The 19678-nt window shown below is 35.1% G+C and overlaps 1 protein-coding gene across 2 annotated transcripts in view; it reads left to right on the top strand.

Annotated features, from left to right (window-relative positions):
* The window catches only part of unc13c (unc-13 homolog C (C. elegans)), a 262698-nt gene that overhangs the window by 171676 nt on the left and 71344 nt on the right, over positions 1 to 19678 (top strand). For both annotated transcript variants that reach the window (XM_084123554.1, XM_084123553.1), the window contains exons 19-20: positions 11534 to 11660; positions 18125 to 18221. In XM_084123554.1, coding sequence (XP_083979680.1) covers positions 11534 to 11660; positions 18125 to 18221 — 224 coding nt within the window. The remainder of the gene's footprint in view (positions 1 to 11533; positions 11661 to 18124; positions 18222 to 19678) is intronic.

Below are 19678 nucleotides of genomic sequence, written 5' to 3'. Positions count from 1 at the left end.
TGTAAATTCCCACGTGTAAATAGCAAATCCACCATGGCGCAAGCGCAACTGGCTTTTAAAGGGAATGTGAGATAAAACTTTGATTGGTTTGTTGCATGTTACGCTCAAAACACACTGATTACTCATTAAGAGAATAGGGACAACCCTTTTAGTTCACGCTCTGGGTGCGCCGACCATTTATCCCGTCGTTAAACTAGCAAAAGTGGAGTGCTCTAAGTGCACTTGCGCCTTACGCTTTAGACCATGTGCTTAGATTGTTAAAATAGGGCCCTAGGTCTGGATCGGATTTAGAACGATAATCAAAACATTGATTGAGTAGATCGAGTCCATCAACAGGCTGTGCCTGCTGAGTCAGCTGTCTGCTCTCGAATCGCTCTCGCGGTATTTTGATGCCATACGTCACAGTGTCGTGGCGTTGGCGCTGTCACAAGTCAGACAAAATTTATAACCGGCATGCACTGCTTCAAGTCAGCCACTGATCGGTCTGCCCAGCGCTGCATGAAGTCTAACGTATGAAGAAACGTTAAATAGAAACAAATCAGGACCCTGACAGCGTTCGTTGCTGACGCTTTCTCTCAGTGCTTGTTTAAATAGAGCTGCATTTCCCAAAATCATCGTAAGCATAAGTAGATCAAACCATTGCCACCACTGGTCTCTGGAATGGAATGGAATGGAATGGAAATTATTTTATTTGAAACATGGACAATGCACAAATAAACATTAAACTTGTTAAACAAGAAAATATGTCTTGGGCCAGGTTATAGCAACAATTGCTAATTTCCACCTGTAGTCCCTGGGCAGGTATGAATAAAATTATGATGAAAATTTAAAGGTATGGCAGGTATGAAAATTTAAAAATAACAATTTTAAAATAGAAATTTCACAGAATTATGGATAAAATGATGTCCATTGAGATTACAAACAAACAAGTTTGCAAAAAACAGAACCAGGAAGTTCATCAACCCATTTACTCTCTGTCTCCTCTCTCTCCAGCAAACACACTTAAACAGTTCAGTAGCATCTTAAGCACACACCTACACCCACCCACACACACACCCACACACACACACACAAGTATACTATCTCAAAGATGTGTGCAAACTTGCTTACTTAGCAACCAACTCTTTGTCAGGCATGAGAAAGTGTGAGAATCTGTGCACAAGATATGTTCCGTGGGAAGGGTATTCCACTGCCTCATGTCTACACATGAGAAGGAGGAACTCCCAAATTGAGTTTTACGTTGTGGGAAGCTACACTCCCCCCTTGTGACACTTCTAGTTGTTCGCACTGTTTTTTCGGAGCAGAGTGTCAAACTTTTTCAGAGGGGGAGCAGTAGCACTATATATGATTTTATGTAGCAAAGACACATTTGAGTGTTTTATTAGATTATCAAAACTAAGTATATCATATTTGACGAGTATTTGACAGTGATGATAATATCGCGTTTTTTTATCATGGATATTGAGGCAGTTTTTATACAAAGATTCTAAAGGTTGTATGACTGTTTTACATGCCTGAGACCAGGATGTAATGCAGTACAAAAAGTGGGGGATGATCATTGCATTTAAATAAGTACTGGATGCTTCAGTGGTGAGAGAGTTTCTTATATATCTCAAATTTACTAAATTAAATTTCAATTTGTTACACAATTTCTTAACATGACCTTTAAAACTAAGTGTGAAATCTAGAGTTACCCCCAAATATTTAAATTTATCTACATGTTTTATAAGTTGGCCGTTTACTAAAATTTCCGGATAAGTTTTAAGTATAAACCGGTTTGTAAAAAACATAGTTACAGTTTTTTCAACATTTAATGTGAGACATGAGTCATGTAACCAGTCACTAACCTTGCTCATGACACTTGATAATTTTTTGGCTACGTCTGTTGCACTTCTCCCATGGGTATATAATACTGTGTCATCAGCATACATAACAATATTTATGCCCTTGCAGACCGAAGGCAGGTCATTAATATATAATCAAAACAAAAGTGGCCCTAGAATTGACCCCTGTGGTACTCCCATAGTAGAGACAAGAGACGTAGACAATGTGCCATTTATTTGCACACATTGTTTTCGATTTGTCAAGTATGATTTTATCCAATTTTGGACATTTGTGGAAATGTCGTATTTGGCCAGTTTGTGTATCAGTACCTCATGGTTAACTGTATCAAAGGCTTTGCGTAAATCTAAGAAGACTGCTCCCACCACTCCTCCTTGATCTAAGCTAGTTTTAATCTCCTCAAGGAAGTAGCAACATGCAGTTTCAGTGGAATGTTTTTTTCTGAAACCAAATTGCATAGGATGGAAAAAGGACTAGTCTAGATGTGCTATAAGTTGTTCTGCCACAACCTTTTCGATTACCTTTGATGCAGCTGGGAGAATACTGATGGGTCGATAATTAGAGACCACTTGAGTATCCCCAGATTTATGAACAGGGGTGACAATGGCAGGCTTAAATACACTGGGAAAAATATTTTCGTTAAAGGACTTGTTTATAATCATCACTAGAGGTATCATAATAGATGTCTTGTGTTGTTTGAGAAAAGCTGTATCACAACCATATATATCTTTAGCTTTACTATTAGCTAGAAGTGAAATTACATTTTCAACTTTCTCTGTGTTGATTAAGAAAAACTTAAAAGCAGAATCATTACAGGTTAAAGCTTGTGTGAGTTGAATTTTTGGTGAACTTAGACTCATTTCTTGTACCGAATTTATAAAATAATCATTAAAACATTCCGCAATAATCTGATCATCATCCTGGATACAGCCATCCACCATGAGTTTTAAATGTTTATTTGCTGATTTTTCCCTTCAAAGTAATTTGTCAATGCTCTTCCATAACTTTTTAGAGTTTCCTTTTGCTTCACTAATAACATTGAGGAAGAAATTTGCTCTAGCCTTTCTAAGTTGTTGTGTGACTTTATTTCTTAAACTTTTAAAAATTAGATGATCAGTATTTAATTTTGATTTTAAAAACTTTTTCAGAGAAGCATCCCGTTTTTTCATTAATTCCCAGAGATTTATGTTAAACCAGGGTAGATTATATTTTTTATTTGTTTTCTTGCCTCTTTTCCTGGTGTACTTTAATATAATGCCTTTAATGGTCGACATTAAATCAGCACAGGCTGGCTCACAGGGCAAACTACCAATGGTGTCATGCCAGTTTATTTGCTTTATTTCATTTTCAATAAAAGCCATGTCCTTTGAAGCGATAAAAGGCATGGATTTCCTCTTCATTGAGTTCTGATTTTTAAAACGTGTTTTTGATAATTTTCTAGAGACCAGAGTAAGATTATGATCTGATAACCCATTGATGAGGTTATAAATCTTTCTAATTCTGTCTGGTTTATTTGTGCAAATTAAGTCTAAAAGCGTTTGGGATGACTTTGTTATTCTTGTGGGCTTATGGATCATCTGCGTCATCTGAAAAGTTTTGGCAATATCTTTAAGCTTTTTCCTACGTGTTTTATCTTGCCAGTTTAAGTTAAAATCACCCATAAGAATAACTTCCATCTTTCCATATTGTTTAAGTATAACATTTAGGCAATCATAAAATTCATTTGTGGCAGTAGGAGGACGGTAGACTGCAAAGACAGCAAAATACATTTCGGGGGATAGTGTAAGTTTTACCCCCACGCATTCCAAATTGTTTTCCGGAAAGACTATTTGCTGACTTTGAATGCTGTCTTTCACATATATCAGGACTCCGCCCCCTTTCCCTTTCCTTCTGTCCCGTCTATAAACATTATACCCTGGAATATTAAAAACCGATAAAGGGGTTGTTGGGGTTAACCAAGTCTCTGTGAGGCATAAGTAATCGATGTTTGAGTCCGTCAGTAGATGTTCAAGCTGTTCGGTCTTTGAGATAATGCTACGCACATTCAGATGTCCACCAAAAATGCCTTTCGGCTTCGTTTTTGCGTCCCACAACACACTCGCATGATTTACAGTCTGAAACAATTTCATCTGCTGCTGTTTAAGGTACGATGTAGTTTGTGTGGTGACTGTTGGAGGTCTGTGCAGGAACGATGTTATCGCCATTTGGCCAACATTGCTATAAGGCTTAATGTTGTTTACTGGAGGAATATTACCTCGAATTCCCGCGCCGGTAAAAGCAGCACACTTCGCCGGTCTAGGGATGTCAAGATCAGCTGATCCTTAAAAAATAAAAAATAAAAAATATTAAGCAGCACAACTGTTTTCAACTGATAATAATAAGAAATGTTTCTTGAGCAGCAAATCAGCATCTTAGAATGTTTTCTGAAGAATCACGTGACACTGAAGACTGGAGTATGGAGCTTTGACAGCACAGGAATAAAATACATTTTATAATATATTCAAATAGAAAACAGATATTTTAAATTGTAATAATATATCACAATATTACTGTTTTTTACTGTATTTTTGGTTAAATAAATGCAGCCTTTTGAGCATGAAAAGATCTTACCAACCCCAAACTTGTGGACAGTAGTTTATATTAACACTTATTATAATCAGGCTAGTTTGTGGAATTGCATTTATTTAAATTTAAATCATTAAAAATTCTGATGGATCGTGTTATGTTATTTGATGGCTGGTAATATATCTGTCAGAAAAAAAAGAAGAAAAGTTTTACCTTTAGGGATAAAACAGCCTGCCACTGGCAGCCCAATACAAAAATTAACCATGGTTTTAAACAGTTCATCTATAGCATTTGTAGTAAAACTCCAGTAACCACACATTTACCATGGTTACCACTACATGAACCATAATATTTGTATAGTAAAACCATGGTAATAATAATATAAAAAAAAAAAAAACATGATTACTGAAATTTTACTTATGTAACACCATGGTTATTTTTCATAAGGTATCGGATTGAAATACAATAAGTGGTATCACCTATCCCAGTATTACAGTGAAAACATTGATTGCCGGAAAATTCCGTTTTTATTTGTTCTGTGTAAATATCCCATACTGTTTGAGTTAAAGACTGTAGAATTTTCATCTCTTTGTTGATTTTGGAGTGAAATGTAATCTAGATCTGTTATTGACAGATTTAGGCCCCGATCACACCTGACGCGTTTTTGCAGCGAGAAGCCTTTTCTCAATTGGTTTCCTATGGCAGCGAGCGTTCTGCGCGCTGTTTATGCGCCTGCTGCGCCTCGCGTTTTTGCAGTTGAAAAGAAAGCAACTCCGAGCGGAAAAAGCGGCCGACGTCATCGCGTTTTTTTCCACTGTCCAATCGAATGAATGGAGAGGCGGGCCTTCCGTTTTAGTGATGAAAGCTATAGTTGCTTGAACGCCCGGAGAGTGCGATGATGGAGGATAAACTTGTGGTGCCAGGAGCTTAACAATTTCACGAACCGTAACTACCACAATGTTAACAGAAAGTAAATAAAGTTAATAAAAGGCTGATTTGACGTTTACTTGACTGACAGGACAGCTTGACTGACAGGACACTAAAAAACGCAGCGCACTGCTTGTTCTGTGTGATGGGGCAGTGCTGTGCACCTCGCGTTTTCGAACCTGAAAAACGCGTTAGGTGTGATCGGGGCCTTAGGCTGCGTTTACACTGACACAAAAAATCAGATCTTTTACTCACATCTGACACAGATCGGAATTTGTTGCACACGTGTAAACACAAAAATCCGTTTTTTTCGCATCTGATCTGAGGCACTTCCAAATGTGGTTTTAAATCAGATATATATCCGATATATGGACATCCGACCTACGTCTGAACACGCATCCGATTCCTCTTTGAACTCCAAGCCACCACAAGGCGAGGACGACACGTTTATTCACAAAGATGGCTTTTTAATGTTGTATTATGAGGCAGATGTGCCTGTATGCGCTCGCTCACAGCTTTTTTATTGAGGTGGGAACTTTATATTTATCTTTGTAAAGAAACGAAATTGCGAGAACAGAAACATTCAGGAGCTCATTAAAATTCAGGAGAATTCATTGAAAAATAATAATATAGGGCTACTTTATTTCACTTCAGAATTCTAGATCTGAGCTGTAGATAAATGAAAATTATTTCCTGACTATATACCCGTTCCGTCAGATTTTGCGTTGCAAAACATTCATGAGTCATGACAGCCCATAATTTTGGGCTGGAATTAATGTAAACACAGATATCGGATTCCAGTCCTGTCTAAAGTGAATGTAAACAGGCGGGCCAAAAAATCTGATATGGTCAAAAGATTGGATCTGTGCATTAAGACTTGCAGTGTAAATGCAGCATTTGTGAGACTTACCCAATAGTTTCAGTTAACTCTCTTTTACAGCTTCATTCTTCATGCAACATTCAGACACACGGCTTCAGCGCCAGGTGTTAATCAGGACGCTCTTTGTGGTGGAAAACTCCAGAACTATGGATTATGAATGCTTTGATGTGAAAGTGAGAGAAAAAAAAAAAATTCTTGAAAAGCAAGTCACTCTGTGTGACGCTATCCCTTACATTAGCCTCGAGGTAACTGTTCCCTGAGAAAAATAGCGGTTTCTTTAAGATAAACGAGCATTTCCATGGTATGGCAAACAGCGCCACAATTCAGGAATTAAACTTCTCAGAGGTTGCAAGAAACAATGAGCTGCCAAAAGAGTTAGTCATTCATTTTAATTATTCATGCAGACATGCTTCATAAGCAGGTGTTAATGTCGTTCATTATGGGGTTTTGGAAAACATATGAAGCATTATGGAAATGCAGAGCTGCCTAAACCAACCGAGACTCCTTCTATCATAAGTCTTGGAGTTTAGCTCTGCATTTCCAGAACATGTTAATGACAACATTCCACAATGACTTCCGTAACTTTCAGAATGAAATATTCAGCAGGAAATAATGTCAGCCGGGACTTTGTAGATGCATTCATCGCATTTATCTTCCATAATTTGATGTGTTTCACAGTGAAGGAGAATATTCAGGTGGAAATAATGTGAGGAGAGAGTATCTGTGTTATTTTAGTGTTACGTACACTATTAAAAAAAAATTATATATATACAAGGCATGATGGATCCATGTTCTCATTCTGTTTACGCCAAAAAAATGACTCTACCATCTGAATGTCTCAACAGAAATCGAGACTCATCAGACCAGGCAACATTTTTCCAGTCTTCAACTGTCCAATTTTGGTGAGCTCGTGCAAATTGTAGCCTCTTTTTCCTATTTGTAGTGGAGATGAGTGGTACCCGGTGGGGTCTTCTGCTGTTGTAGCCCATCCGCCTCAAGGTTGTGCGTGTTGTGGCTTCACAAATGCTTTGCTGCATACCTCGGTTGTAACGAGTGGTTATTTCAGTCAAAGTTGCTCTTCTATCAGCTTGAATCAGTCGGCCCATTCTCCTCTGACCTCTAGCATCAACAAGGCATTTTCGCCCACAGGACTGCCGCATACTGGATGTTTTTCCCTTTTCACACCATTCTTTGTAAACCCTAGAAATGGTTGTGCGTGAAAATCCCAGTAACTGAGCAGATTGTGAAATACTCAGACCGGCCCGTCTGGCACCAACAACCATGCCACGCTCAAAATTGCTTAAATCACCTTTCTTTCCCATTCTGACATTCAGTTTGGAGTTCAGGAGATTGTCTTGACCAGGACCACACCCCTAAATGCATTGAAGCAACTGCCATGTGATTGGTTGATTAGATAATTGCATTAATGAGAAATTGAACAGGTGTTCCTAATAATCCTTTAGGTGAGTGTATAATGAGTGACTGACTGCACATTATATATATATTTTTTTAAAGAGAATATTGATTTTAATATTGGGTGTAAATATTTAACATAATATTTAAAGGGGACATAAAAATCTGACTTTTTCCATGTTTAAGTGCTATAATCTGGTCCCCGGTTCATCTACCAACCCAGTTTTGGTAAGCCTTTCTCTGCAAGCATGTCAAAAAATAAGCCGATCAGATTTCACTCCCATTCAGACGTAGGAAAGGGATCTTATTATAATATTACCGCCCCTTAATCTGCACGTTTACCCCCGACGGTGCCACCATTTGGTTTTCGTAAGCGGCAACAGTGTAACCAGATCGAACGCAATGGCAGAAGTTCGAGTAAAGCATGCAAACTGTTCTGTCGTTGCTGTACAGACGAGCACAGAACAGTGTTGGACCAAAAAATGTCACAGCTGTCTTATAAAGACCTCAGGGAACTGTGTCAACTTGTGTAAAAGTTAACCTCTTCCTGAGTCTCTCTGCACTCGCTACTGGTTATTTCTGGGATTTTGGATGAGTGAGATTATCGCGCGTTTTGTTATTGCCGGAGTATCCAAAGCTTGTGTAAAGGATCGGCCGTCTTCTGAACGGAGGCGGGGAGCAGTAGCTCAGTTGCATTTTAAAGGGGGACACACACAAAAATGGCGCGTTTATGCTCGCACGCAAAAAGGGGCAAATTTGACAAGCTACAGTATAAATGATCGGGGGGGTATTTTGTGCTGTAATTTTACAGACACATTCTGGGGACACCATAGATTTATACATCTTGTGAAAAGGGGCATAATATGCCACCTTTAATATCAATTCAAATTAAAATGTAATGTAATTTTATTACATTTAATGCAATTTAAATTTAAATTCCAACAATTTAAATTAATAAACATTTCCTTCTCTCTGGGCCTCAAGTTAGTTCACGTAGTGTTTTAGCTCAGCGCATCTGTGTTGCACGTCACACGCATCACACACATGACCAGCGTCGGCCAATAATGAGCCTACGTGGTGACGTGCAACACAGACGCGCTGCGCTAAAACACTACGTGAACTAACTCGAGGCCCAGAGAGAAGGAAATGAATAGTGGAATAAAGTTGTTATTTTTGTGTTTTTTTGCGCACAAAAAGTATTCTCGTCGCTTGATAAACTTAAGATTGAGCCACTGTAGTCACTTGGACTATATTAACGATCTCTTTAATAACTTTTCTGGGCCAGCAAGTTTCAAACCCTTAGAAGCCTATGGAGGAGTGATCCAGCTCTCAGATTTAATAAAAAATATCTTAATTTGTGTTCCGAAGATGAACGAAGGTCTTACGGGGTTGGAACAACATGAGGGTGAGTAATTACTGACAGAATTTTCATTTTTGGGTGAACTAACCACTTAATACATGTTTAGCTAACTATGTGATTTGTATATGTACATTTCTGAAATACATATCTTAGACAGTTACCTCTGATAACAGATCACTCTAAATTGTAATGTGGACTCTTTGAAAAAGCTGCTTTGAAACGATGTGTATTGTGAAAAGCGCTATACAAATAAATGTGAACTGAATTGAATATTTTTATTCAGCAAGGATACATTAAACTGGTCAAAAGTGACAGGACTTAAAGGAATTAAATAAAGTGGTAACACTTTAGAATAATGGTCCGTAGTTAACAAGTAGCTATGCAGGAAGTAATAGGTAGTACTGCATTAACACCGAACTTAATACTATTAACTAATATGGAAGCAATATTAACTAAGCAGTAAGTAATATCTAATTTAGTACAAAGGTAGTTCCTTGGTAGGTATTTGATTATTACTAAAGAAATGTATCCTCACTAAGAACTACTTGTGAACTAAGAAAGAATAACCAATTAATTACTAATCACAAAAGTAACATGTCTAAAAAGTGAACAATTGTGGGTTTTTTTTTTTACTCTTAACATGGTCATAACATTTCAGAAGCTTGTGCCTCAAATGGGTTCTTAGTGGAAACCAGTTTATGAATATTATATTCCCCCAAATACATTAGCTACAGGTTGAGATTGTGACTACTACTCTTGCCAAAGGATGGACGCATGTTCTCTGTTTATTTCAAACTTAAACATAGAATAATACTAATAATGATAATTTGTTTAAAATTTTAAACAATTAGGAAGTGATGCTGACACTCATGATTGGATTAGTTCACTATTATGAGCTCTTGAGTGTCAGTTCAATATGTCTCAGACTCCAAAGACCTACCTTTATGTTACAGTAGGACTTTGACATTGAAGAGCACTCTTAGAACGCTGAGGCAGACCAACCAAAAACAGTATTTAACTTTTACAACTTTTTGTCATCCTAACCACAAACAGAGCGGTTCGTAATGGAGTGCAGCAGAGCAGCATCAAGAATATCAAAAATTGGGGAGGACAATTTGACCATTTATGATTCCCCTCCCTTTAATGTAAATTTTTGGTTACAGCCCTGTGCTGCACTACTGTGATTAAGTCAATAAAGTCCTCCATGTCTGTCGGAGGTGATATGTCCTCATGTTTTCACTGGGAGTGAGAGGTTACAGTGGATATATGCTGACATCTCTCCTCACTGTAGTTGCATGTCATTCCCTGCCCTTGACAACTGTAGGAATTACAGTAAACAACTCTCCTTCTCCCTTACTGTCATTTCTGAGCTATACTTCACTGTGCTTCCTCTAATGGCTGCCAGACTGTTGTCTCCTGAATCCACTCGCTGTTTAGCTGCTGTAGGTTACCAACAATGCTCTCTGACCTTTATTATGTGGCATGTCAGAGTGTATATCACAGCTCCCCTGCCAAACATCCCAACAGGCCGCTGAGACTCTGTTGTCGGTCCGCGTTGTGTCCAGGTTTTAGTTTTTTTTATATTTTCTGACAAGTCTGGGATGAGCTCTACTTCCTGTGGCTGTGTGCACTTACAAAACACCGCAGCAAACGTATAGATCGTTCCGGTTGCTGTCCGACAAATCAATCAGGCGTACCTTTCCTATGTCCTGTTTTGCTCTGTAAGCTCTCAGGGGGAAGTTTTATTGCTCAAATTATGGTTTTTGTTTCAGAACTCAGGGGATATTAAAGTCAACATGAAATCAAAACTGTCACATTTACTTGCTTAATATACAGTATGTTATTTTTGTGAACAATTCAACTGTGCACAACACTTTATTCCAAGTGAAACTTTTGTTTGTTTGGAGTCTATTTGCTCTCCATTTAATCTCATTGTCTTGTATAAACAGTTGAGATATTAAATACATCTCAGTGGTGATTTTTTTATTTTTTTATTTCCTGTGGTGTCCTCTTGGTTACAGTGCTATTTTAGTATTAACTATATACATTATAGTTTTATGTACTATTAGTTATACACTATATAGTTTATTAATATATATGTACTTGAAAATTATAGTGCCGTTATATATATATATATATATATATATATATATATATATATATATATATATATATATAATTTTTTTTATTTTTTTTATTTTTTTACAATTTTGACTGTGCTTTTTTCATTTTTCATTTTCTTTGTAAATAAAGTGCAGTTTTAGTTATTACTTATTTCCAGTTAGTCATTTTAAGGGTTTAACTTAAACTTACGGTATTCATTTAATTGCCAAGGCAACTTTTCTAATTTTCATATAAAGTATATTTCATATATATATATATATATATATATATATATATATATATATATATATATATATATATATAATAACCCTGTTACATACTGATGATGTTTGTGGAATGTCTTCAGACACTAAAGCTCCATACGTTACTACGTTACTGTGTCTCAAACCAGATGCATGACTCTTTTTTACTCTCATTTGCAGAACATGACAAGCATCGTCTATGCAAGAGCACAGAGTACATGAATTTGCACTTCAAAGTCAAATGGTTCCACAACGAGTACGTCCGAGACCTGCCTGCCTTTAAGGGAATTCCTCCGGAGTATTCCCTGTAAGTATCCCATGTTTATTTCCTCCTCTCTCGCTCTCTTATAGTATTAAAACCATTGACTTGTGGTGTCTTCTGAAATGAGGAGTCAAGTTCCCCTCTCATGTAAAAAAAAATCATTCCATTGTTTACACAGTTTGGAACTCTATACCTTACACTTCATATTTTCATACACATTGCTTGTTATATATATATATATATATATATATATATATATATATATATATATATATATATACACTACCGGTCAAAAGTTTTAGATCGGTAAGATTTTTAATGTTTTTTTAAAAGTCTCTTTTGCTCTTCAAGGCTGCATTTATTTGATTAAAAATACTAATGTGAAAAAATAATAATGTGAAATATTATTACAATTTAAAACAGTTATTTTCTATGTAATATACAGTAAAGTGTAATTTATTCCTATGATCAAAGCCGTATTTTCAGCATCATTACTCCAGTCTTCAGTGTCACATGATCCTTCAGAAATCATTATAATATGATGATTTGATGCACACCAAACATTTCTGATTATTATCAATGTTGAAAACAGTTTTTTACATTTTTATTTCAGGATTCTTTGATGAATAGAAAGTTCAAAAGAACAGCATTTATCTGAAATAGAAAGCTTTTGTAACATTAAACACTACCGTTCAAAAGTTTGGGGTCAGAAAGAATTTTTATTTAATTTTCTGGAGGAAATAAATAAAATAAATCAATACTTTTATTCATCAAGGGTGAGTTAAATTGATCAAAAGTTACAGTAAAGACATTTATAATGTTTAAAAATATTATATTTTAAATAAATGCTGTTCTTTTGAACTTTCTATTCATCAAATAATTCTGAGAAAAAAATTGTACACAACTGTCTTCAACATTGAAAATAATAATGAATGTTTTTTGAGGATAAAATCATCATATTAGAATGATTTCTGAAGGATCATGTGACACTGAAGACTGGAGTAATGATGCTGAAAATTCAGCTTTGATCACAGGAATAAATTACACTTTAAAATATATTAAAATAGAAAACAGTCATTTTACATTGTCATAGTATTTCACAATATTTATGTTTTGTTTTTGTTTTTTTTATCAAATAAATGCAGCCTTGGTGAGCAGAAGAGACTTCTTTTAAAAAACATTAAAAATCGTACCGATCTAAAACTTTTGACCGGTAGTGTGTGTATATATATATATTTGGCAATTAGACAACCAAAACTATATTTGGTCACACTTTACAATAAGGTCATACTTGTTAACATTAGTTCATGTATTAACTAACAATGAGCAATACATTTGTTACAGTATTTATCAATCTTTGCTAACTAGTTAATGTATTAACTAACATTACCTAACAATTAGCAATACATTTGTTACAGTATTTATCAATCTTTGCTATCATGAGTTAATAAAAACAGCTGTTCATTGTTTGTTCATGTTAGTTCACAAATACAACAAAATAATGTTAACACATACATCGTTTGATTTTAATAATGTATTAGTACATTTTTAAATTGACATTAACTAAGAATAAAAAATGCTGTATAAATATTTTGTCCATACCTAGTCCATGTTAACTAATGTAGTTAACAAATGTTAGCAAATGAAACCGGTTACACTTTATTTTAATGTGTCCATTTTACAGTGTAATTATACATTTAAGTACTGAGTAATACTAATTAACTACATGTAGAATTATGGTTAGGATTAGGGTTTGATTAAGGATTAGTTGCATGTAATTATGTATCATTTATAGTTGTTACTATATTAACTGCATGTAACATGTAACTAGGACACAAAAATAAAGTGTTACCCTATATGTTGTATGTTTATATTAAAATAATATCTATTTATTACACGGGTCTCTAAAATGCTTGATTGATTGGTCAGTCATGACATTCTGAAGTCAGATATTCCCCAATACTGACCGTCGTCAAAAGCAACGCTGTATAATTCCGCTCATTCAGGTATTTGAGGGCCGGTGCTTCTTTAATGTCTCTCATATCACGTTTCATTCAAATACAGCCATTGCCATCTTGTGCCTTAGTTATCGACTGTATTTACTGTAAAATGAAACCAGAGGATTTCAGTATTAATAGTAGGTAATGGTAAAATTGTTGTGTTGTGTTTTGTACACTGTTAATAGGACATTAGATGATAATAAACAGGGAATATTTAAAAACGGTTTCTTTTCAGATCAATATTTCATGTCCACGTCATTATTTATGTGATGAATAGCTGTGTAATAAGTGATACGACTGTGCATTATCCCTTAAAGTCCCCCTTTGGTGAAACTCAAGTTTTTAACGTTGTTTATATGTCTATGTGGTGTTTTAATACTCTTTAAAGGCCATTGCACAGACAGAAGCCAACAAACACCAACAGACATGTTCGTTTGGATTTCCCTGTTGGCGTTGGTCTGGGTTTGTTTTCACCCGACTAAACATGTTCAATCGCCTTTTGTCGGGTCTTGGAATGTCTGAGCAGTGCAATATGATTTTCCAACAAACTCTGACATACTCTAATGTAAACATCCTTTATTGATATGAAAATACCCCAAACCTCATGAAAATCACATACAAACCATATAACAGTAGTCAACTTTTGAAGTGGATCAAAACCTTTCATCAAAGTCAATTTTGAACAATATACCCGTTCTTGTCTTAGGACAAATTTGATGAACTTTTTTGATCCATTTCAAATGTTGACTACTGTACTATCGTAAGTGTGTGTTTATTAGCTTTATGTTTCATGCGTAGAAACATTTCTCTGAGAAGTGAAAACACAGATAGACAGCACAGGAAGCCGCCAATGGTCATCAGATCGCATAAATCAGTGGATAATGAATAGAAATGATGATTCTGTCGAATAAATATTAAGTAAGCACATGTAAATGTATCAATATTTCTCCAAGTATACGCACTTTTGGACTAAAAGCCATAATGGATGCTGTTCAGTGCAGTTATGTGAACATAAATAAACCGCAGCAAACATGACTGTATGTGAATGAATGTTGTTATTCTATTCAAATTATCATAAGTTACTGATTATTTTGCACTTCTGACATTAAGAAATTCCTGTCACTGTAACCGAATTTTATAATAAACAGTGGACAAATATCGAAGCTGGATGATTTAATCTTTCTAATAAAACAGTTTGTCTAGATCAACTGCAGTTCTCTGCATAAATTCAAGTAGGCGCCTTATCTTTCCCGTCGCAGCAACTACGGCTTCACCCACAACCTCTTTTGTTTTGTTGAAAAATGACATGTAAATGTCTGACTCGAAGTTTGTCGGTGTCTGTTGGGGCAGTGTGAACATGGCACTTATTTTGCATAAAATTCAAAATCCAACGGCTAACTTGATTGTCAGTTTTTGTTGGCGTCTGACTATGCGGTGTGAATTGGCCTTAAGACAAACCAAGTGCAAATTCTTCAATCAACACCTTTGCTGAGTATTTTCTGCTTAAAACTACAGTGAACCAAAGACAGTCTCAAAAACGCGGTCGGAAATCTATTCTATCGGAAACCGCGATCTGGCTATTTTGCATATTGATGGTTCCGCATATACTAAATGAAGCAAGGGTGTAGAGTTGCATTCAAGCTATTTTAAGGCATGAAGAATTATTTTTCAGAGGAAAAAAAACATTTAAATATGTCATTTTGATTATCAAAGATGAATTTTAAGGTATTAAATTATTGACTGCATGGGGAATTTAAATGTCTTGTTTGAACTTTGTTCATCTAGGTTTAAAGCTGTTTGCTAGGATCTGTTTTTCTTTACAGAAGCTTTGCCTTTAAAGAGCTAATGAAATATTTCAACTTATCAATATTTTGTGTCTAATAGCCATGTAATAAGCGATATAATATACATTCAGTCAGTTTTTGTTTTTGTTAAATAAGGGGTCCTGATCACTCTGTAGGGGTTTATTTTGTGATAATAACCGGCTGGATGCACATTATCCCTTACATATAGGTTTGTATTGGTTTATACATTTTTAACATTGTTTCATTAACTTAAACTTAAAAGTGTACATAATTTAATTTTTATCATATTTCATTTATTTATATTTTTTATGCTTTCAAATAATAAAACCGAATTTTACTTCCTCTTAGAAAGTGCCCCTGGTTCACATTTACATTGAATGTTGATCCATCCATTCACAACCCATCATGCATCTGTCCTGGATCTGCAGGCGCACACTGGCCTCTCATTGGCTGCTGTCTGTTGTCAAAAAGTCACTCATTCATTACTGTGAGTTATGAGCGTGGAGAGGCGGGATGACAGACGGGACAGGACATCAGGGAAGAGCCACACAGCTGTCAATCAAAAACCACCTCGAGGAGAATTGATTTTGCCATGAGAATGAGACCGCACATGAGAGCTGCTCCGCCCATCATATTTATAACATAAGTGACACGAGAAGTGAATTTGCATTTGCTCAAGGAAATACCAGTGTTTGCAAAGCAGCAAAGTGAAAAACACTGAGGTTTTAAGGTGCGTTTAGGTTTAGAATGGAGTCTATAAATGGTTAAAAAAATAGATTTAATAGACTAATACAATTCAGTTTGCAAATAGATGAGAGAAAACATTCGCATTTCAGTATCTAAATATTATGATGGCATCATCATGCCGATTTTAAATGGCGAACATTCTGATCTTACAAATGCATGTCAGAAGGAGATTTTCTAAATTGTATTGTACATTTCTTACAAAGTATAATGTTTACAAAACCCCATCTAGACGACACACCTATCTGACTGAAATTAATTTCTAAAGATTTTGTGGGTTAAACAATTCAAGCTGAATTATTTGCCAAGGGAAATTTTATTTTGACTCTCAGCTGTTAAAACCACTTATCGTGTTTCCCATCACACGCATCATATTTTTCTCACTTTTAAAGTACTATAATTATTACATTATTCTTATTATTCTTATTATATTTCATTTAATAGAGTTCAGTTAGCTTTCCTGCCCAAGTACACAATGAGTTTACAATTGCAACAGGCATTGTGATCAGATGAATATTGTCTGTTTTACATAATTTAACCAGATGCTTGCTTGCTTATTTATTTGTTTATTTATTTACTGGGGGCATGTTTTTTTTAGAATGTAAACCTATCATAAGCTGTGTATGTTTCTGAGATGTCTGAGAGAGAGCACTGCTGGAAAACATTGCATTTTAAATGTCATATTTGTGAACAAGCATCTGATAAAATTGCGAAAAATTAATGCATGTACATTTAAACCCATAAATGTCGGCAAGAACATCTGCTAAATGTCGTTCTAACATCCAGGTACATACTGCAAATGAGAAATCGCTGTACAAATTACACCTAGATGAAAAAAACACTCCGTAGATATATCTATCTGCAGCTTTCCTGAGCAATCAGGGTCTTATCTGTGAATGTGTGGTTAGGAAACCGTCACAATCCAGATCAATATTTAAGATAGCAAGCTAAATGCCATCATATTAATTCCCTTATTACTGTCAAAAACAGTGAGTTACTGCAAACCATCTCAATCTGAGTAAACAGCTAGCGCAGGTTCATTACATTAGCAGAGCTATTAGTGTGATTCTGCCTGCCACAGGCCATCTACAACGCTTTACTTGATATATGAAATATATGAAATATGTTTGTCTTATTTCTGCTGACTAAATACTTGTCTATTGCAAGTGAAATGTTTTCAGAACTATGAGACGATGTTTATACTGTTGCTGAATGTCTCAAACAGATTTAGACTTTAGTCTCCTCTACTGTATTTCTTTATCTGTAACACACTTTTTTCCATCTGTACGAGTCAAAGCATTTAATTGTGTTTATCTGAGTAAACAGTGCTGTGCCCACAAGCGTGCTTGAATTAGATTTTATTTTTATATTTCCATTTTTTTAATTTTAGTTTTTTTACCATTTTATGTTGTTTTTTATACAGTATACAGTACTGCACTATAAAAGCAAAAGTTGCTGCCTTAACCTTTTAAGTACAATCAACTTAAATTACATTAAATTGACTTAAAAAAAATTGTTGAATCTTTTATAACATAAAAAAGTTGAAAATTGCTTAACTTATTTTTGATAAGTTAAAGCAATGTAAAAGCTTATGTTGTCATAACAGTATTTAGGTTTATTTTATTTTATTTCAGTTTTAGCTATTTTCAGTTTTGTAATTTTACTGTTTAAAAGGCAACATTTAACATTTTCGTTAAATGTATATTTTTCATCTAATATTTATAATTTACTTTAAGCTTCAATGAACAAAAATGCTTTAATAGTTTTGGTTAAAAATAATCCTGGTTCATATAAAAATTAGGAATTCAACTTTGGCACATAATTTGTTTCTCACATCTCATGGATGATGAAATAGGGTGAAAAAAAGTATAACATTTTGTGATAGGCTCTTTTCTACAGTTTCAGTCTGAGGCGTCAAAAGCGCTCACATCCAAAGCCTTTATGTATTCTCTCTCTGCAGGTGGTTTGAGCCGTTTGTTATCCAGTGGTTGGATGAAAATGAAGATGTAGCGATGGATTTTGTTAACGGAGCTCTAGAGAGAGATAAAAAAGATGGGGTGAGTTTTTCGTATTGTTACTTTGCTTCAGTAGAGCTTTTCATTTGTAAATTGGCAAATAGTCTAACGCCGGCGTTACCATCTAAACGTCACATTAACTCTAAATGCTGCATTTCTCTTTTGCTTGTATGCTGCCTTCAAAGCGCTCCTATGAAGTTCCTATTACTATTTGAATTATGATTCGTCAGAATAAAATGAAAGCACAGGATGAGTTTATTTCATCCTCTTTTTTGACATATCAAACAAAGACGGGACACTTTTTAGTGCAACAACAAAATAAAGTGCAAAGGATATGCTTTGGGTATATGATTAATTCTTGAGAAATGAGAAATGTAGCCTGTCACAACCTTTTAAATGAGTATTTTCTGGCAAGCTGTTTGCTGTTATTCATAATCAGTACACAAATGCATGTAGACTAAACTTAAATATAATCAATATCAGTTACCATGTTTCTTATTTGACACTTCAAACTGAAGTCATGGCTCAACTATTAAAAACAATACTGTACCCAGCTAACTGAAGAACGTCCTTAAAACCTTGGCAAACTTTCTCTCTAAGTTATGAACAAATGTTCTTCTAGTAATGTTAATAGAATGTTTGTTCAAATTCTTCAATAATGTTCTCAAAACGTTAGCACATAAAACATTATTTATACATCGTTAAGGTTTCAGTTGGACATTCGTCTAAAGTTTTTACTCGTTTCAGAGTACATTCAAAATGAACATTCCCATAATGTTTGCAAAATTATTAAATGTTCTCTTAACATTCTTACAACCAATAAACAATGTTTTTAAAACATTGGACATTTGAACAATCAGAAATAAAGTTTTCATAACTTAATAGGAATGTTAGCTAAATGTTTTGGACAAGTTTGTTAGCTGGGTAGTACTAGTGGCATTCATGTTCATCTCATAAATCCAGTCATTCTGACATAAGTTAAAAGTATTTGAACAAGTTTATAACAATTTCAATTCAATATGCTCTCTTTGGATAGGAGATACTGTTCTCTTGAATGGCATTTGCGCTGAGAATTTATTAAGCAATGTGTTTTTCTCATAGCACAGATGTAAACACGATGAATGGAATCTGACGTGCTGGTTAACTGGTAAATTGAAAGCATTAGGCTGATGAGTGTTTGAGAAATAAACCGAACAAATGCTTCTGATTGGACTGATGTAAATATGAGCTGCTGTTACTGTAAGGCTGTACAAAAACACACATTTATCCTGCTCAATGTTCCCCTCACTGACGAAAACAAATCACCGGCATGATTGGTTTCATATGCTAATTTATTTCACCTGAAACTGGTTGCGGTGAAAACACAAACCATTTAGTGCTGTTAATATTGGCCTGCACATTATCCACTGCTGTGATGAACGGCCACATTATTATATGTGATATGTGACACTGACAAATATAATTACACATGAGCATTTTCAGATGCAGACTAGTGTTGC

Source organism: Abramis brama (assembly GCF_963993115.1).
Source record: "Abramis brama genome assembly, chromosome: 9".
Lineage (NCBI taxonomy): Eukaryota > Metazoa > Chordata > Actinopteri > Cypriniformes > Leuciscidae > Abramis > Abramis brama.
Note: the sequence above shows the minus strand (reverse complement) of the source record. Positions and strands in the feature narration are given on the sequence as shown.